Below are 21,393 nucleotides of genomic sequence, written 5' to 3'. Positions count from 1 at the left end.
CACGAAGCACAAAATCTAATGGCTAACTTTGTCCTGTGCAATGCCCACACGCACTGACATACAGTAACAATTGTGACATTGAATGGTATAACCTCAAATCATATTGCCCTTTCTGAGTGAATATGGCTTTGGGGTGGCCATCTGTACAACATTTAATGGGGTTTTTGAATGGGGTTTTGAATAGGACTACTGGCGCTTTACTCCCTGTGTCTGTGTGTTTCAGTCTTACAGTTTGGCTTCACCACCATATTTGTGGCAGCTTTCCCCCTGGCCCCGCTCCTGGCCCTCCTCAACAACATCATCGAGATCCGCCTGGACGCCTACAAGTTTGTCACCCAGTGGCGGAGACCCCTGCCCTCTCAAGCCAAAGACATAGGTTAGGCTCAACTTCCGGTCTGACAATCACCTACTGTAGGGCCATTTTCAAAGGAATGCAAAACATGCCATATAGACAAAATTGTTTTACGCCAACAATCGTGCCTCAGCTATTTTCACTCAATGGAACCCTATTTCATTAGTTTCAGCACAGACAGACCATTTTAGCCGACCAGTCTGTTATGCTTTATACTTTTGGAATCATTTTCATACCCCTTTATAAGTATTCTTTGAAGAAGTCCTGACAGGCTGCTTGCTGGTGAACTGTAATAAATCATTTGCATCGGAGCAAGAACATCCATTTTATTTTCTCTCCAGGGATCTGGTACGGCATCCTGGAGGGCATCGGTATCTTGTCCGTCATCACCAACGCCTTTGTCATCGCCGTCACCTCCGACTTCATCCCACGCCTTGTCTACGCATACAAGTACGGCCCGTGTGCCGGGCAGGGCCGGGCCGGGGAGAGGTGAGCGAGCCTGACCACAGTGACCACACAGGCAAAGTGTCTACTTTTGACATTATAATGGCGAGTAATAGAGGGCAGCGGCATTGTCCTGCATCACAATGTCAAAGCACTGACATTTGATTATTTCCTGTTTATTGTTTCCAGGTGCATGATGGGATATGTAAACGCCAGTCTATCGATGTTCAGAGTGTCTGATTTTGAGAACACTTCGGTGCCCAGGACAGATGGATCGGATATGTTTGGAGAAGCAGTGAAGTACTGCAGGTAGGTTTGGTGACCAAAGAGAGTCTTGGTATGGTTGTGCTTGTTTGAACACAAAAGTTATAGCCTTTGACCTTTCGACCCTGTGTTTGATCCCCCAGGTACCGTGACTACAGAGAGCCCCCGGACTCGCCCGGTGAACCATACTCCTACACGCTGCAGTTCTGGCATGTCCTGGCCGCACGGCTGGCCTTCATCATAGTCTTCGAGGTTAGTTTGTACAATTCATTCATTCAACAAAACCGTAACACAATATTCAGCCGAGATGTTTCTGTAATTACTGTACCTTTGGTGTTGTGTTCTTTTGTAGCACATGGTTTTCACCATCAAGAACCTGATCGCCTACCTGATCCCAGACCTGCCCAAGGACCTGCGGGACCGCATGCGGCGGGAGAAGTACCTGATCCAGGAGATGATGTACGAGGCCGAGCTAGAGAGACTGCAGAAGGAGAAGAACGAGAAGAAGAAGAATTACAGGGCCCATCATAACGCATTGCCCTGAATGCACAAACAGGTGATAAATATCTACACTGCACTGAAGGGACCAGCACAGAATACAGACAGACAATCTATAACAGTTTGCTGGCTGAAGAGTGTGGCGCATAGGAATTACATTTATATATAGGAAGGATAACTCGCCTGCATGACCAATGTGTTGCACCACTCATCTGGGTGAAGCACGGCTGTCATTTTATGCTCAACACACATCAGCTATCGAAGTAAGATTTGCCAATTGAAGCACGGGATGACAAGGGACCAAGGCAAGGAAGTGAAATAAGTAATGTCCCTTTTGTTCCTGTTGTCTAGAGGTTCCACTACTGTTGTGATTATCTACTGACACTCTCTCTATGACTCCACAGGTCATACTGGTGTCCATTTCTGCTCGGTGGTGTTGGGAGTGGGAATGACAGAGAACTGGCTGCATGCACGCCAGGGACTGTCCTGCCTGTCTGCGTCTCCCACTGGACCAGGTGAGCGCCCCCAAGAGGACCGTCAGCATGCTCCTCACCATGGTGTTCAAACGTACTGTACGTCATTCTGAATCCGAGAGGCCAGTGGGTGAGGGGGAAAAAGAGGACATACATTGGAACATTTGACAATGGGTTTACTACTTTTTTCCAGATTGCTCCTTCTACTTTGGACTCACAACTGTACATTTCTTCAAAACCTGAATGTAGATTTCAAAGAAACACAAAAACAATCTTTTGCAGTTCTATTGTCACAACTTAAAAAAATATTCTGTCATCCGTGCAGTTGAATGACAAACCCTGTTTACAATCCTAGCCTTTTTATTTTGAGGACAAAACTCATGAGAAATCATGATCAATTGCTTTCACAAGGTTGTGAACCTTCAGCCATGTTCTCTGCTTACATTGTGTGCTGCAATAAGATGTTATTTTGAAACGATGTTCCATCAGATCTGTGTTAGTGGACAGACTGCTCAAACATCCAATGCCTTCCTTTACAATGGATACTAACAACAAGACTAATAAAAAATCATATTTATTACAAACCGGTTTTGTAATTGTCCCATGTGCACTTTGATGTCATTTTAAAACCATCTCAACATGTTTCCATCTGACAGAATGTGCCACTATGAGAATCTCCATGGAGGTTAGCACATCCTTAGCGGGTAGGTCAGGTTGTCAGAACACAGTATGCATCACTAACACTGATGTCTCCTCCAGCTCGTTTAGAGGCTGCCCACCAAGTAACTGTAACTGCAGCCACTATCTATCTGCCTCTAGTGTCTAGTGTGGTAACACCTGATTCCACTCTGCAGTTCCCTACTTGGCCACCAAGGGGCTCCAATACACCTATTTTCTGATGCAGCCACAGGCCTCCAAACAATGAGAGAGAGAGAGAAGGGAGGTCAGGTGTCCAAAGATAAACACAGTCATGTTCTGCTGATACTTTGAAGCTGAGAAGTATCTTCATTTATGTTTATTTTAGGGGAAATACAATGATGACGGTGACATTGTAGAGTGTTTTTGTGCTCCTGGTGGAATTCTTGTTTGGTTTACACCATTATTGGTATAAAATATCTGTCAAATACTTCAAGCTTGGAAGCTTTCTCCTGTACATTTATATAATATCAATACACATTTTGCCAAGGGCAACAGTTGGTTCCCCAAGCACCGCCTCAATATCGACCACTTTCTTTCATATCCATAGGAATTGTCAGACTTCTGACGCTATTATTATTATTATTATTTATTTTTTTTCACCTTTATTTAACCAGGTAGGCTAGTTGAGAACAAGTTCTAATTTGCAACTGCGACCTGGCCAAAATAAAGCGTAGCAATTCGACACATACAACAACACACATGGAATAAACAAACACAACAGCCTATCAAGGTGAACTAGCTTGTTATCCCTTTCTGTGATAGGTAACACTTACATTAAGGATAAGATGTAATTTAACTGAGGATAATTGATGTAAGATGTAATTTATTCATGATTGAGGTTCAGGAGTCGTATAAGACAAAACAAGAAGATGGCTGAAGTGGCCAGTCAAGGTCGTGTTGGCACACAGAGCACACTGAAAGGGCTTTTTCAGCAGCAACCACAGGGCTGGATTCAAGCAGAAATTGCATGTTCCTGTTTGAGCACAAAATACACAAATGTTGGGGGGAAATGTCTTGGCTGAATGTCATTGAAGAGAGACAGCATTTTGGTTGGAAGTTGATTGTCCTGATAACAGAATCACAACCATCTTGCAACTCTCTTGACCCTGGAAGCCTGAGAAAAGGGCTTTGTAATGCCACTGGGAAGTTCCAAACCATTCTGTATGTTATATGAAAACCACTTTTACAGTATGTTGTCTATGGTCATATTGTGTGAGCATTATAAAGCCATTCTGAGGTTACATAGAGTATCCCTTCTTAGTCTAACGGTCTGACCTTGACTGGAACTGATACATGTGGAGCTGGAAGCTGTTGGAAATCACATCAGCATCTGAGTCATTGAGATGTAGCTTCCTTAATAATACATGGATGTACTAATCATCTAATAACCACCGTTTCCAGAAGGGTGTCTTTCTACATTGTTTTTAGCTTTATAACTTTTCCATATTATTCCTTTTTCTATATTCAAAATGCTTAATCCTCCTGACCCTTGCAAAATGCTTGTAATCTGCAGTACAGATGTAAAAACAAAATGCTTGTACATGATGCACATCACTGCAAATTGGAGGCTGCAAGTTCTATGTAGTCCAGTGCCCTGTCCTTCAGGTTGGTTACTGTGGTGTGGTGGAGGAGTTAGCGCAGGGTGCACATCCACATGTGAACTTTCCATTTTGATGATTAAAAACAGGAGAGGGGAAACATGGCGTGTTTGTTTTCTATTAAGGCAAATTTTCTCCTCTAAGAGGATTATCCCTGACACCGGCTTTGAGTTGCGTAAGGCTATCCTGGCAATCTGCAATCATATCAGCCATGGCCTCGTATCCTGTATTTTGGCAGCTATGTCAAATAGAATGAATGAATAGATTATATTTCTATGTCCAGGCTACTGTCTGATGGGGATGTAAAACTTCATTTTAATTTTCATCCATTTCGTTCAGACCGGTGACCAGTGTTCCTTGACCCGTCTGGGTTTTTTTTTCTTCAAATGTGTATCCCTCTCTAGTCTTTTTAATCAATCCATTCTAACTCATTTTCTAATACTTTTTCACGCAGGACTACTCTGTCTGCCTCTCCAGTCTGTCTCAGCCACGATTCAGACATCAAACACAATGCCTCATAATGTTATACCCAGACTTATTGGTGTTCAATAACATTTAATATGAGTTCTCAAATATAGACTTTCAGATTTTAATTGAAGAGACCACTGCATTGTGTGGTTCCTTGAATTTTGCTTGCCTCATGATCAACCATGCCTGATACCTGAAAACCCATGTCAGCTCCTAGAGCTAATTCGAAGGCTTTAGCTTGGTGGGCTACCACAGACAACTTAGGTTTGATACTGGTCCATACATATGTGACAAATAAAATTTGATTTGATTTGGTCAAATTTGTAAACCCCTTGATCAAGGCTCACAGGTAAAAACTATTTTGTCAGGATCCTTCAATGTGAGGGTGAAAAAGCTCAAGCACACCTGAATCACAGTGATGGTCCCTCAGGCATTTCCCAACCCCAGTGAGAACTTTGCCAGAATAATGATTAGGCCCTTTGAGCAACAGAAAGCACAAACACACAACTGATGTGTGTTGGTTTCTAACATGGTCTTGTATTTTTATCATATGTCATAAATGATTTCAGCACTCCCGTGGCGACAGTGCCATGGTGCATGTCCTTGAATGTCAGGGCCCCAGCTGTCGGCCCTAACGTTGCTGATAAAGAGCCCTCCTCGCAGGCTGTTTGCACAAACAGATTAGATGTATGACTGTCTTCCTCTGTCCCTGCTACAGGGAGAGAAAGAACCACTCACTGGTTGCCTGGAGCGACACAGCAGCCTGTTCCATCTCACACACACACACACTTAAGTGCGTCTACAACCCTTGTAACAGCGGATAGATAATAAGGTACTCTAATAACACGGTTGATGATGTGGAAAGCTACTCTCATCCTGTCCAAACCGTGACCTGCTGCCTGCACCCAATACGTTGAAAGGGACCATTTTTAAGGGTAAATCTGTCGGCGCTTGTCCCTGTGAAAGTGGCAATTAGGTCAATAGTGCACCACTTTTCACCTTCCCCACACAAGAAACTGGGTCAAAGGTACCACATTCTATTTATTGACTTGTCCATGGAATCCATTTCTGTTTATATTAAATGTTATGGCACCAGTCCTGTTCTAGGAAATAGTGTCACAACAAGAGTCTTATTCCCCTCACTTGTATAGGTCCACCGACCGTACAAATTCATTCATTCTGAAAGAACACATGGTACTGTTAAAAATTGATGCAAAAAACGAATTATGAAATTAGTTCCATATTTAATAAATCAACAATAATATAGTGTGTGCTGTGTCTCTCTCAGTCAAACATTTTGAAATGCTGCTTAATAGTTTCATAGCCAATCATGTCTGACCTTTCTTGCACATGTAACTGAATGTCATTTAGAAATGATGGTCAAATGTCAAACGTGAAAGCTTTCAGAGGAGGCATGTAAGAAATCTAAGTGAATAAATATAAAATGATAGATCTGGCTAAATTTGCTAATGCAGACCCATCATAACTCTAATGTATTTGTCTACAACGGTTTCACAATCTCCTGCTAAACTAACCTGTTCATTTACTTGTTTACTTTATCAGTGAGATACAGCAGGTGTATCTCACTGATCATCCCTAAAGCCAACACCTAATTTGGCCGCCTTTCGTTCCAGTACTCTGCTGCCTGTGACTGGAACGAATTGCAAAAATCGCTGAAGTTGGAGACTTTTATCTCCCTCACCAACTTCAAACATCAGCTATCTGAGCAGCTAACCGATCGCTGCTGCTGTACATAGTCTATTGGTAAATAGCCCACCCATTTTCACCTACCTCATTCCCATACTGTTTTTATACTGTTTTTATTTATTTACTTTTCTGCTCTTTTGCACACCAATATCTCTACCTGTACATGACCATCTGATCATTTATCACGCCAGTGCTAATCTGCAAAATTGTAATTATTCGCCTACCTCATGCCTTTTGCACACATTGTATATAGACTCCCCTTTTTTTCTACTGTGTTATTGACTTGTTAATTGTTTACTCCATGTGTAACTCTGTGTTGTCTGTTCACACTGCTATGCTTTATCTTGACCAGGTCGCAGTTGCAAATGAGAACTTGTTCTCAACTAGCCTACCTGGTTAAATAAAGGTGAAATAAATAAATAAAATAAAATACTTTCCGAACGTACATCTCCTTCTTGCTGAATGTTTTTTTTTAACTATTATTTGTACCTTTATTTGAACAGGGAAGATGTGCCCTGTATAATACAATATAAATATACACATTATACACACACATTAAAATACCAAAAAAAAACAGTCATGGGAAGCACCAATAAAACATCACAAATCAACCAGAACAGCTACGTTCCTCCACAAATAAGTCCTGTGCTTGTACATATGTCACCGTCTCTCCTCTCACTGTCACCCCATAGGTCGTAAACAAAGTTAGGTGGGAACTTTGAAGGGTGGGCTAAAGTTACACCTCTCATGCCTTGGTGACCCCTGACCTGCAGGGGACGAAATACCAATAACCCAGTAGCACATCCCCTTACAGCCGTGACCTGCAGAAGACACTACTTACTGGACCCAATGTATTACAAACATATTACGAACACTAACACACACGCACAGAAGTGCACGCACACAGGCACTTAGCCCAGCATCTACCGTACACGTGCGGGTGCGGGCAGGTGTTTATGTAACAGTATACTTTTAAACCGTCCCCTCACCCATACCCGGGCACGAACCAGGGACCCTCTGCACACATCAACAACAGTCACCCACGAAGCATCGTTACCCATCGCTCCACAAGAGCCGTGGCCCTTGCAGAGCAAGGGGAACTACTACTTCAAGGTCTCAGAGCAAGTGACGTAACCGATTGAAACGCTATTTAGCGCACACCGCTAACTAAGCTAGCCGTTTCACATCCGTTACATTTATCATAATCTGTCAGTATTTCTGTGTTTTCAAAATCTTCCATATGTTTCACAATGATAATTCACCCATGTAAAGTTTTGTTTTTTGTGTATTTTATTTGTATTTTATTTAACTAGGCAAGTCAGTTAAGAACAAATTGTTATTTACAATGACAGCCCGGCCAAACTAACGACTTTGGGCCAATTGTGCGCTAACCTATGGGACTCCCAATCACAGCCGGTTGTGAAACAGCCTGGAAACAAACCAGGGTCTGTAGTGACGCTTCTAGCACTGAGATGCAGTGCCTTAGACCGCTGCGCCACTCGGGAGCCCAAAGGTGCAGTATGCAGCGTTATATGGAAAAAGATGACAGTGTTGTAATTCATAACAGTAACCGCGTTTCCAAACAATGCTTGACTGCTGTTTGACAAATACAAATATTCTCGCTCTTATCCATAATAATCTCATGTATTGCAGACTAACATACCCGCAGATCCTGCCCACACAGAATCTGACAGCTGTTGTCACGTTCGGCATAACGAGGAGACCAAGGCGCAGCGTGATAATACATTCTTCTTTTATTACACGAAGAACACTAAACAAACACAACAACAACAGTGAAGCTAATAAGACACGAGTGCTGACAGGCAACTACACATAGACAATAACCCACAAAATCAAAATGGAAAAATGGCAACCGAAATAGGATCCCCAATCAGAGACAACGATAAACAACCAATTCAGGCCACCATAGACCTACATTACCTAGACATACAAAAAAATATAGATATACAAAAACCCTAGACAGGACAAAAACACACATACCCACCCTCGTCACACCCTGACCTGACCAAAATAATACATAAAACATAGATAACTAAGGTCAGGGCGTGACAGCTGTTGGCTCGAGCGCACGTGCCAAGACCAGAGTAGGCTCATTGTTTATTTAACGCAACACCTTTTGTGACAAAACTATTGGTAAATTTGAAAATGTGATGGAATACATTGGACACTAGATTGTTATTTGGTACATGAAAACCTAAGAGAAAAAGTACATTTTCTGTGCACTTCATCACACACGGATTTTTATCCACAACAATTCAGTTTGGTGGGAAATGTATTGGATGGAAACCTAGCTCCTTACTAACTTTAATCACTCTGTACCAGGAATGAGCAGCAGGTGCAATCAATCGGGCTTGATTGATGTTTTTGGTTTCTTTGGCATGGATGATAAAAAGTGTTACACAGGAAGAAGAAGGAGAGCAGGGTGGGAAAGATGGTGGGCAGTTTGATTTAGGGAAGGAGTATTTGGCCACTTTGATGTAGGGACAGAGTATTTGGTCAAGTGTTTAAAGAGGGACAACTTGGGAGACCATATGCATCGGAAGGGTTAGCAGCATAAGCCAAATACATTTTTATTCACCACATCCTTTGTAAACTAACAGGGAAATGCTTACTTACAGGCCCCTCCCAACAATGCAGAGAGAAAGAAAATTAGAGAAATAATTGTAAAGTAAAACACTTAATAATAAATGCACAGGTGAGTAACAATAACTTGGGCTATATACACAGGGCACCAGTACCAAGATGTACAGGGTTATCATCGAGACGCCCCTCGGTGTGACCAGACTGTAAATGCAGGAGGTGTCTGGGGTAAATCATCCCATTTATGTCATTCAATTCTCGATGTGTCGTGGTGGTTGGACATTTTGCAGAGCTCTCGAGACCATCCCCTTTGATGATGATTTCCATGACAACCGTCCCTAAGGCAGAGTGTGTCTGTCATGGTGTCCGGGATGGGAAGCTCATAATTACAAGTGCATAGTGATTATAGAGCAAGTCTGGATTACCCTGTAGGTCTCCCATTCAATTCCCATATGGCTAATGGAATTGACTTCACTTTGGGTGCGGGAATTAAATGGACTCAAGCTGCTCTGTAGTTTTATCAGGTACTATTGTCACTGCTTCCTAAAGCATCACTTGTGACACTACAACGGTGTCAGGTGCGCCGGTGCACATGCAATGGGTGTCGTGACTAAACTTGTCTTTATCCAAAATGGAGGCCTGCTTTCAAAATATTTGTCTCCCAGTTTACCTATATAGTAGGACCTGTTTTGCTATTGATCTAAATTAATACCTGATCTGATTGCCCGGCAAGCTAGCAGCAATTTGGATGTAGGCTGCATTCAAGTTTACAGCGGGCAAGGAGTTCACCCTTAACTCTTTGTAACATTGTCCAAAACCTCTGAAAAGTTAAGACAATCATTATGGAAAGCAATGAAAGCTACGAAGTTAATTGGTATTTAAAGGCTATGTGATGGATTAAAAGCTATATGATATAACTTCACATAGGGAGATTTTGTCTTGGCTGTTACGGTAAAAATCAACCTACAGTCAGTGGTGTAGTGGAGGGTATACGCAGGTATAGCCCGTATACCCACTTATTTTTCAGTGGGCATTACGTATACTCACTTTTGAATCCCCACGATGTAAAAAAGTAGGACTAGTGTAGTGGAGGTACAGTGTACGCTGTATAAATTAATAAGGCTGATGGAACATACCATTTTATCTTAAAATGTTGATAAAATATTATTTCTTCACATTTTAAGCGCACCAATGTGCACACGGAGTTTAACCTAATGCAGCAGGCGTAAAAGAAATGCCTGAAACTAGATCCCCTAGATACTGGTCTTGACGAGAAGGAAAACATCTGTTGGGAGAGGTTCTCTTCTGCACTGTTCAACCAATCCAGTTCATGCGGAGGAGGAGTTAAGCTGGAGCGTCACCTTGTTAAATTTCAAAAGTCGCATCCCAGCCTCTATTTCCCACAAAACTGAACATCTGGTTGTTGGGGAGTCCGCAGAGGCTACATGGGGGTAGGCCTACTCGCAAATGTTCCAAAATGCAATTTGCGGGAAAACATTGTTCTGAAATGCCCGCCGCACATGTGAGCAGTTTCATGGACAAAGATCTAAATATCGGTAAGACATTTTAAAAGAGAGGAGATCTATAGATGCAACATCATGGGTTGCTAATATGACTAGGATTATGCCTTTGGTGGCAAGACAATGAAATAAAGTTTAAAGAAAACCAATAGAACAGGAGTATGCGTATGAGGAAGTCTTTATAAAGTAAATGCTACCAATTGATGGGACTAACCGCCTTCTGGTATATGGAAAGGCTTTCCCAAAACCTTCTCAATTAATTAAATGTTAACCAGCTACAAAGTAGCCTACCTGACTGAATGATATCATGAGTATTTGCATCAATCCCAGTGGCCATTTGTTTTGAAAACTCCATCTCATGTGCTATAGAAGCACTGCTAACCAAACAACAGTGCTATGTGCTTGCACACTTGAATAAAAGGGTAACTACAATCGAAAAAAATTTCTTTGATTTTTCTCAGACCTCAACGGTGGACTCCTGATGTGGTTTAAGCATTGTTGTCGTGGACTTAGAAGAGGAGGTTCAAACTTATTCCAAGGAGGGCCAAGTGTCTGCAGGTTTTAGTTTTTTCCCTTTCAATTAAGACCTAGACAACCAGGTGAGGGAAGTTCCTTACTATTATAATTAGTGACCTTAATTCATCAATCAAGTGCAAGGGTGGAGCGAAAACCCACAGACACTCAGCCCTACATGGAATGAGTTTGACAAATGTAACTTAGAACCTCCAATTATTTTTTATTTTTTTTATCATTTTAGGTCATTCAGAGTATATGTCACTGTTTCTCATAGAAGTTTTCACACAGGGCGCCTTTCCGTTGCCGGGTGGGCCATTTGGATTTTATTTTTTTCCACAGTTAGAGTATATCTACTTCTCCAGGAACCACTACACCACTGCACAGCATGTCATATTTAGGGAGGGAATCTGTGTAGGATGGGTTGTATCATTCAACCTAATCAGATATTTTATATTCATATGCTAAAAGCTGTTAGGTGGGTGAGTTAGATTTATACCATGCACTGAATTTGTTAATATAATGTTATTCCTAATAGGATATGTGGGTAATACTACACCGTGGGAGGCATATAACATCAATATAACACCACCAGGCATTGGTCATGTCAGCGGGACCTTTTCGAAGCACACAGTCACAGGAAATCATGCACATGAGTCAGGGGTATGGGCTGAATTTAAAGCTCCATGGTCTTTAGATTGTCCCAGAAGACTTGAAACATTGCCAGATTAGCCTAATAACTTCTGTTCAATAGACATGGCTTACAGTATGTCCTTTGTTGTGACAGTAAGAGTACCTCATATTCAGTTATGAAATATATAGTAGACAAAAGTAGACAAGTGTTGATTATTTGGTATTAATATATACTGTAGGCCTGTAATTATCTTCTTATACAATCAATCTATTGTTCCATTTTCAGGTGCCAAATACAGTTCAATGCACCAGTTTGTTACAGTGGATGTCTGTTGAAATTCTTCTCCACTAAAGACTGTGGTAGAAGACATGGTGATTTCCATAAGCATGCTACTCTCTATTCCGATTGAAATAGGCCACTGTCTTCGTATGACTTGAAGGGAAAGGGGGATGCCTAGTCAGTTGTACAACTGAATGCATTCAACTGAAATGTGTCTTCCGCATTTAGCCCAACCTCTGAATCAGAGAGGTGCGGGGAGCTGCCTTAATCGACATCCACGTCATCGTCGCCCAGGAACGCTGGGTTAACTGCCTTGCTCAGGGGTAGAACGAGGGGCAAACTGCAGTTACTGCATCCATTTTTGGACTCATAAATGAATTATATATACACATTCTTGAAGAATATAACTTAATGCCTCATGAGCTCAGTTCAACTGTGACACCCCATCTGAACCCAAAATATAAGCTGGTTTTACTACAATGATCGTAAACATTGTAAATGTATTGCCTCAACACTGTATAGCCTCAAAACATAGTTAAAACATGGTATTAATGGTTAAAACAACACCTTTGATGTAACGTATGGTCAGTCGTCTGTCTATGAATTTGAATGTTTAAATTTCTCCAGGCTCAACCCTTGGCTTTTTACCAAAACAGAGGCAGGGTTGACGCTTTGTTATTGTTTCAACAGAGGATTGGCCCTATAAGTGGGGCGGCAGGTAGCCTAGTGGTTAAGAGAGTTTGGCAAGTAATCAAAAGGTTGCTAAATCGAATCCCTGAGCTGACAAGGTAAAAATATGTCGTTCTGCCCCTGAACAAGGTAGTTAACCCACTGTTCCCAGGCTGTCATTGTAAATAAGAATGTGTTATTAACTGACTTGCCTAGTTAAACAAAGGTTTAAAAAGTGGAGACTTGAGAGATATGGGATAGGCCACCTAATTGTGTCAACACAGGATCCTTTCAATGAACAACATGCAATAACATGTTTGGCCAAAGAAACATCCCACTGGGCAAAAACTGGTTGAGTGGAATACTGATTGGGTTTTCCAAAAGTCATCAACATAAGGGTATATCGGGGTGTTTTCGCCCAACTTTTAACCTAAATCCAATGACATGGTGAATTTGTTGTTGTTGTTGAATTCACTTTAGTTGACAACTCAACCAAATATAAATCAAACTAGATGTTGAACTGACGTCTGTGCCCAGTGGGATGTAGCCTACATAATTAAAGAAAATACCTTCGATTGCACTTACTGATTATGGATTTGATCAATATCCGTGATTTCTCTTTGCTTTCATAGCCTACATTTCTTGATTAGACTTGTATATTACAAATTACATTTGATTAGCCTTTAGCAACAAAAATTGTAAATATGGTAGTAGTAGCCCCCTATAATTACAGACAGAAATACTCCTCAGCACCCATCCCCTCCCATCAGACAATCCTACAGGTGAAGAAGCTGGATGTGTAAGTGGCGTGGTTACACGTGGTCTGCAGTTGTGAGGCCGGTTGGATGTACTGCCAAATTCTCTAAAATGATGGCGGCGTCTTATGGTAGAGAAATGAACATCTAATTCTCTGGCAACAGCTCTGTTGGACATTCCTACAGTCAGCATGCCAATTGCATGCTCCCTCAACTTGAGACATCTGTGACATTGTGTTGTGTGACAAAAAAAAATAGTGGCCTTTTACTGCCCCCAGCACAAGGTGCACCTGTTTAATGATCATGCTGTTTAATCAGCTTCTTGATATGCCACACCTGTCAGGTGGATGGATTATCTTGGCAAATGAGAAAGGCTCACTTTCAGGGATGTAAACAAATTGGTGCGCAAAATTTTAAAGAAATAAGCTTTTTGTACATTATGGAACATGTTTGGGATCTTTTATTTCAGCTCATGAAAAATGTAACCAACATTTGTCGATGTGGCGTTTATATGTTTATACATTTCAGCCAATAACGCTAATGCCAATATTATAATGCAATTCTTGCAGCCTGATTATCAATAATAGGTCCATCTATCAGCTGACAGTATCCATTGTTTTATTTGTAAATGAAACATGTTTATTTGCTAGTTCTGTGTTTACACACGTTGTATATATATAAACTGATGCTGCGCAATAACGTAACCTACCCAGACACACCGTGGCATCCAAGCAACGGTTTAATTTGTCGGGGACGCGAGGAAACAAGTCGCCTAATTGGTTTAATAGCCTTAGCCTACTATCGATGTGCCATGTTTATTTTGTGAGCAACCGCAAGCCCTGCTTTCATTTGGACGCTTTTGGAGTCTGCTTAGAGATGACAATACACTAGAAAGTGTATTTTATTGTATGAAGTATTGGTTCCATTTTTTTTTCTTATAACGGAATATAGCCTAGGCATCTTGTATGAGATGAAAACAGTTTCAGAGAGCGAAATACGTTCATTGGTTTTGGTCACAATACGAAGAAACGATGTCGCATTATTGTGAGGCTCTTCATCGTTTGGAAATGTAAGTGGTTATGTTAAACTTTCTATTGCTTGGACCTTTCCTTTTGTTGTGCAGCTCTCTGGGATTATTTTCTATGATATTCAATCTATTCCCTTATAGCCTCATTTTCAGCTGGTAAAATAACAGTTTCACTAGTACAAATTGCCTTCTAAACGAGCATAAACCAGATGGTTATCAAATGTAATAGCTAATCCCTCATGAGTTTAGTTCAACTGTATAACCCCATCAGAACCCAAATGTAAGCATATTTTACTCCAATGTTTGTAAACAATGTAAACAAACTGTAAAGCCTCAAAACGTGGTTAAAACTATAATTCTGATATAATGGAGTCCTTACATCCACAGCTCTGTCTATGATTTGAGAGTGGTTACATTTCTCCATCTCCATCCCTCAGTTTTTTACCAAAACAGAGGTGGGATGGCCACTTTTTATTGTTTTAATTAAGGACTCTAGCATTAAGGTTATTTTGCAGAGAAAACAAGTTCATCACTGTCATATGACATTATCGGATGCTAATACCCATCTCTCCCTCTCTGTGCGTCTCTCGCTCTCGCAGCTCTTTTTGAATGGGACGCTTAAGAGTGGCTCATAAGATGTTTGCAACTTCTTCACCAACAAGCTGAGACTCAGCCATCAAACAGTAGAATGTGTCCCGTTGTGCCACAACCACTGTGTGTGTCTATTGACGGGCACTTACATGGCTTTAGGGTTACCTTGGCATTCCTCCTGTCCATGTGTCTGTCCCGTATGACGTTCACGGCCGCCTGCCCACCACCCTGCCTGTGTGCCAGCGACATTGTCTCCTGCAGTGGTCTCAATCTGTCAACCATTCCCCCTAACCTCCCTGGCTATGTCACCCGATTGGACCTCAGTCACAATGTCCTATCTGCTCTGCTTTTGGATTGGCCAGACCAGTGTCTGGACAGGCTGACCACGCTGGTCCTCAGTCAAAACGCCATTACCCATCTGGCACCGGACACCTTCGCCCCCACCCCTCACCTTCGCCACCTGGACCTCTCGTCCAATGGGCTGTCTCGGCTCAACGCATCTGCCTTCCATGGGCTCGGGGAACTGGAAGTGCTGCTTCTGTTTGGAAACCGCATCAGTCAGACCATGGCGGGAGCCTTCCAGGGGCTGAGCAGCCTGGAAAGGCTGTATCTGGGCGGGAACAGACTGACTGCCTTCCCCCTGGAGCTCTACCAGCGAGATGGGGCTCTGCCATGTCTGCGTTTCCTGGATTTGTCGATGAACATGGTGAGGCAGGTGCCCGTGCAGAGCCTACTCTCTCTGGCCACCTGGCAGCAGGGTGGCATCTATTTGCAGGGGAACCCGTTGGTGTGTGACTGTGCCCTGCGCGCCATGCTGGAGTACTGGGAGAGGAGGCAGTACCGTCCCCTACTAGACTTCAGGGAGGATTATCCATGCAGCCTGGGTCAGGAGGAGTGGCTGAATTGTTCTGCTAGCCCTCAGGGTGGGTTCCATGGAACTGTAGAAGTGTCTTACCAGGCAGAGCCTGGCGATTGGCTCATGGTGCCGTGCCCTGGCGTTTCTCTCCCCCTCCGGGAAGGGTTGATGGTGTTCTGGGTGACCCCGGGCGATGGATCCCCGGCACTGGGCGTAACAGACGGTCAGAGCAGCCGCCTCACGGTCCTCACCAACGGTACCCTGGAGATCCGAGGGGCTCTCCGGGAGGATTCAGGGACTTACTCATGCGTGGCAGTCCGCGGGCGACACCGGAGCTCCAACGAGACTTTGGAGATCACCGTCTCTGTAGGTAACCCCAGCGGACTGGGCAAGAGCGGGGAGGAACGTAGCAGCGGCAGGGAGCATTTTAACACGGCATTTACCACGCTGGCATCCTGTGTGGTCAGCATCGTCCTGGTGCTCCTCTACCTGTACCTCACTCCCTGCCGTTGCCATGGTGGAAAGGCCGGGGGCGTTGGTGGGTGCGGCGGGAGAGCCATGCTCCTCTGTGCAGACCCCAGAGAGGCGGAGCTCGCAGACAGAAGGGTCACCGGTGGAAAGAGGGTGGCCTTCCTCGAAACAGGGGACGAGCACCCCCACAAATGCAGCGCCAAGCACCCAGTAATGGACGCTGCAGCCATAGAGGGCATTTTGAAGAACGGAAGCAGGGCCTTGGAGCAGGTCCTCGAAGAACACGTTGCGTAGCATTCAGGGTGTGTCCTTCAAGTTCCACCAGGCTTTCACTGGACGAGACTACACCATGCAAAATTGACTTTTTGTAACATGGTTCTCAAAATGCCAAATATTGAAACCTCGCATTGAAAGTAGTTTTAACACCTGTTATTTCACAACAGTGATCAGACCGCTTTTTAATGTTATACCTACTGTGTGGATAGATATGGAAACAGTAGTTGGTTTCTTTATGTCAAAGTTTTATATATATGAACTTGCAGATAAAGAAATAGTTCAAAACAAAATACATTCTGTGAAACACCTGTGTGAAATCCTTTATGTAGGCATTCATGGATCTATAATGTTATTACAGGATACACATGGTATACACTGTCCATCCAAATGCTTACTTGCAGGCTCCTAGTCTGTCATAAGGTACCATGCGCTATTATGAATGATCATAACAGGGCGAACACAGACTGTACATGTATTCTTAATGTATTATATGCAGGTTGAATGGATGCATTCAGACAAAGATGCCAAAGTCGACCCTGATCAGTGTCTGGGGACTAGCCAGCTCTAGCCCCAAGCCTCCCATGACCTATATACTATTGTTGTTCTCGGTTATTTTTGCAGGTGTGACTGTGAAAAGAGTTTTTCAAGGTAAGGAAGGGGACATATTTACTCTAGGGGCCATATTTAACTACAGTAGGTTCCCACTCCCACCCCCACTGACAGTTCTCTAGGGGACATATTTAGCTACAGTAGGTTCCCACTCCCACCCCCACTGACAGTTCTCTAGGGGACATATTTAACTACAGTAGGTTCCCACTCCCACCCCCACTGACAGTTCTCTAGGGGACATATTTAACTACAGTAGGTTCCCACTCCCATCCCCACTGACAGTTCTCTAGGGGACATATTTAACTACAGTAGGTTCCCACTCCCACCCCCACTGACAGTTCTCTAGGGGACATATTTAACTACAGTAGGTTCCCACTCCCACCCCCACTGACAGTTCTCTAGGGGACATATTTAACTACAGTAGGTTCCCACTCCCACCCCCACTGACAGTTCTCTAGGGGACATATTTAACTACAGTAGGTTCCCATTCCCACCCCCACTGACAGTTCTCTAGGGGACATATTTAACTACAGTAGATTCGCACTCCCACCCTCACTGACAGTTCTCTAGGGGACATATTTAACTACAGTAGGTTCCCACCCCCACTGACAGTTCTCTAGGGGACATATTTAACTACAGGAGGTTCCCACTCCCACCCTCACTGACAGTTCTCTAGGGGAAATATTTAACTACAGTAGGTTCCCACTCCCACCCCCACTGACAGTTCTCTAGGGGACATATTTAATTACAGGAGGTTCCCACTCCCACCCTCACTGACAGTTCTCTAGGGGAAATATTTAACTACAGTAGGTTCCCACTCCCACCCCCACTGACAGTTCTCTAGGGGACATATTTAACTACAGTAGGTTCCCACTCCCACCCCCACTGACAGTTCTCTAGGGGACATATTTAACTACAGTAGGTTCCCACTCCCACCCCCACTGACAGTTCTCTAGGGGACATATTTAACTACAGTAGGTTCCCACTCCCACCCCCACTGACAGTTCTCTAGGGAAATATTTAACTACAGTAGGTTCCCACTCCCACCCCCACTGACAGTTCTCTAGGGGACATATTTAACTACAGTAGGTTCCCACCCCCACTGACAGTTCTCTAGGGAACATATTTAACTACAGTAGGTTCCCACTCCCACCCCCACTGACAGTTCTCTAGGGGACATATTTAACTACAGTAGGTTCCCACTCCCACCGACGACAAGGTAACTGGCTTCCAGATGTGACTTAGCATGTCAAATTGAATGGTCACTGTACCAAACCTACATGTTTATAGACAAAGACCAGAGTTCCATGTTTTTATGGTTGTTATTTTTTTTACAAACTGTGTTGTGAGTATTACGTGATCACAGTATAATGTAATACCACAGCTAAATGTGACTTGTACAGGCATGTAGTATCAGGATGGAACCTAGTGATTTGAAGTATCTGAAGAAGGAATCTGATGGACTCAAATCTGTGACCGTTTTTAAGGCTATGTTGTCTAGTGCAGAGAACTCTAACTCAATTGTGTAATCAGGTCCTCATAAAAGTTGTATGTATGGGACATACATGTTTGACCTGAACCCCTAGCCCCCATCCCTTCTGTGTTAACAGATCTGAAGGAGCCGTATAAATGTAAGCAATAATGGTGATGGCACCATCTAGCCTTTTCAATGGGCTTTGGGGAGCTTCTGCCATATTGTTTACACCTATCCGGTTTCATGGGATCTGTAAACAACGAGGGACTTGGAGCTGCTTTCAGTCTACTCATTGTATTTCATTTGGTATAGAATGTTTGTAAAATGGAACGTAAAACTACAATTTCCCAAGACTCAGTCCTCCCCTTTAGTCATGTCCTGGGTATTTTGTCACCTCCAGCTAGTAGCTACAGTATCTGATCCCTAGTTTTGTTAAATACATACACAGGTTACAACACGTACATATGTGTTAAATTGGCATGTTGACAGGTGATTGTAAGTGTTAATATGTAATAACTAAGTAATACATGTAACTGTTGAAACCAACTTTTCCCTCAGTCAGTCCAATGTTAAGGTTCTCAACATTAGCAGTGTCGCAGCACATTAATTAAATTTTTTACCTTTATTTAACTAGGCAAGTCAGTTAAGAACAAATTCTTATTTTCAATGACGGCCTAGGAACAGTGGGTTAACTGCCTGTTCAGGGACAGAACGACAGATTTGTACATTGTCAGCTCGGGGGTTTGAACTTGCAACCTTCCCAGTTTACTAGCTTTGTAACCATAAGTAAGTGAACAGAAAATGTAAAACTGGCGCATTGAGTCAATGACATTTCATGTGCTTGGGGTAAATGTCCTTGATAGAAAACAGAAATATTCAGTATGAATGGCCTCCCGTGTGGCTCAGCAGCCTAAGGCACTGCATCGCAGTGCTAGAGGTGTCACTACAGGCTGTAATCAGGAGTCCCATAGGGTGGCACGCAATTGGCCCAGCGTCATCCAGGTTAGACCAGAGTTTTATTTTTTAATTTAGATTTTATTTAACCTTTATTTAAGTAGGCAAGCCAGTTAAGAAACAAATGCTTATTTACAATGACAGCCTACCCCGGGCAAACCCTAACCCGGACGAGGCTGGGCCAATTGTGCACCGCCCTATAGGACTCCCAATCACGGCCGGTTGTGATACAGCCTGGAATCAAACCATGGTCTGTAGTGACGCCTCCAGCACTGAGTTGTAGTGCTTTTGACCGCTGCGCCATTCGGGAGCCATCATTGTAAATGTACGAATTTGCTCTTAATTAACTGTCTTGCCTAGTTAAGTAAAGGTTAAATAAAAAATAATTGAATCATTTAAATAGTTGCTGGAAGCCCATTTGATGCAATCTTCCTTGGAAAACACTGATGTCATCTAAATATATTAGGGGTGCATTTCTGAGAATTACAAGTGATGCAATTTCCATTCACATAAACTGAAAATAACTTCATAGTGCTGTTTCTGCATAAAGCTTACTTGAGTCTTAGTGGATCTGGAGCCCAAATGCATCAGGATCCTTATAACAGAGAAGGTAGTTATTTCAGAATACCTACATTTCATTTCAAGGCAATTAAATGTTTTATCATTCAAAATATCCAGGGGCGCAACTTTCACTGGGGACAGGAGGGGGTGGACATGTTTCCCCCACATTCTGAAATGTCATTTTTGAAACAACGTTGATTCAACCAGTGTATGCCCTGTGGGTGGTTTGCTCTCTCCCTCTCTGTTTTGTTCATACTGGGAAGGTTTTACACTCCTGTGTAACTCTGTCATGTCACACTATTTAGTGTACTTTTCAATCCCAATTTGAGATATGCAAATCTGAAATTACATATTTCCTGTTGATATCAATGAATTATTAACGCTTGAGTAATGAGTGCATCATATCTCAATGATTGTACCTTCTGTATGTGTAGAGTAGGCATATTTTATCTGTAGCACAAAAAAAATGAGCAGTACTGTTTTGCAGTGGTGTAAAGTTCTACTTTAGTAGTTTTTGGGGGTATCTGTACTTTACTATTTATATTTTTGACTACTTTCACTTTTTACTTAATCTTTCTTACTAATCTCACTAATCTTACTTTCCCTGAAACCCAAACGTACTTGTTACATTTTGAATGTTTAGCAGAACAGGAAAATGGTCCAATTCATGCACTTATCAAGAGAACATACCTGGTCATCCTTCTGCCTCTGGCAGACTCACTAAACACACATGCTTTGTTTGTCAATTATATCTGAGTGTTGAAGTGTGCCCCTGGCTATCAGTAAGTACATAAAAATAAAAATAAATGGTGCAGTCTGGTTTGCTTAATATAATGATTTTGACATTATTAATACTTTTACTTATGATACTCAAGTATATTTTAGCAATTATATTTCCTTTTGATACTTAAGTATAGTTTAAAACCAAATACTTTTAGACTTTTACTCAAGTAGTATTGTACTGGGTGACTTTCACTTTTACGTGAGTCATTTCTATTAAGGTATCTTGACTTTTACTCAGGTATGACTATTGGGTACTTTATCCACCACTGCTGTTTTGACTGGTATTTACCTGGTATTTGATAGGAAATAATGTGGTA

General features: G+C 42.5%; 2 protein-coding genes across 14 annotated transcripts in view; both read left to right on the top strand.

Annotated features, from left to right (window-relative positions):
- Positions 1-4,918, top strand: part of LOC118366402 (anoctamin-4-like) — a 48,006-nt gene extending 43,088 nt beyond the window's left edge. For 6 of the 8 annotated variants that reach the window (XM_052492472.1, XM_052492475.1, XM_052492473.1 and 3 more), the window contains exons 22-27: positions 224-376; positions 694-841; positions 986-1,105; positions 1,204-1,312; positions 1,413-1,616; positions 1,963-4,912. In XM_052492472.1, the coding sequence (XP_052348432.1) occupies positions 224-376; positions 694-841; positions 986-1,105; positions 1,204-1,312; positions 1,413-1,604 (722 nt within the window). In that variant the 3' untranslated portion in view covers positions 1,605-1,616; positions 1,963-4,912. Of the gene's footprint in view, positions 1-223; positions 377-693; positions 842-985; positions 1,106-1,203; positions 1,313-1,412; positions 1,617-1,962 lie in introns of all 8 variants that reach the window. The other 2 variants (XM_052492469.1, XM_052492470.1) reach the window with 2 other exon arrangements.
- A 9,318-nt stretch (positions 4,919-14,236) lies between these two features.
- LOC118365901 (amphoterin-induced protein 2-like) lies at positions 14,237-21,098 on the top strand. Of its 6 annotated transcripts, none has more exons than XM_052492481.1 (5): positions 14,237-14,543; positions 15,101-17,560; positions 17,617-17,784; positions 18,171-18,282; positions 18,338-21,098. In XM_052492481.1, the coding sequence occupies exon 2, from the start codon at positions 15,190-15,192 to the stop codon at positions 16,711-16,713; it is 1,524 nt and encodes a 507-aa protein (XP_052348441.1). In that variant the 5' UTR covers positions 14,237-14,543; positions 15,101-15,189; the 3' UTR covers positions 16,714-17,560; positions 17,617-17,784; positions 18,171-18,282; positions 18,338-21,098. The 6 variants fall into 6 exon arrangements, with proteins under 6 accessions (XP_052348441.1, XP_052348437.1, XP_052348442.1 ...); XM_052492477.1 differs by having other exon boundaries at positions 18,115-18,282; XM_052492482.1 differs by lacking the exon at positions 17,617-17,784.
- Positions 21,099-21,393: the final 295 nt, after the last annotated feature.

Source organism: Oncorhynchus keta, chromosome 33 (assembly GCF_023373465.1).
Source record: "Oncorhynchus keta strain PuntledgeMale-10-30-2019 chromosome 33, Oket_V2, whole genome shotgun sequence".
In the NCBI taxonomy this organism is placed as follows: domain Eukaryota; kingdom Metazoa; phylum Chordata; class Actinopteri; order Salmoniformes; family Salmonidae; genus Oncorhynchus; species Oncorhynchus keta.
The sequence above is the reverse complement of the archived record's forward strand: the minus strand, read 5'-3'. Positions and strand labels throughout refer to the sequence as shown.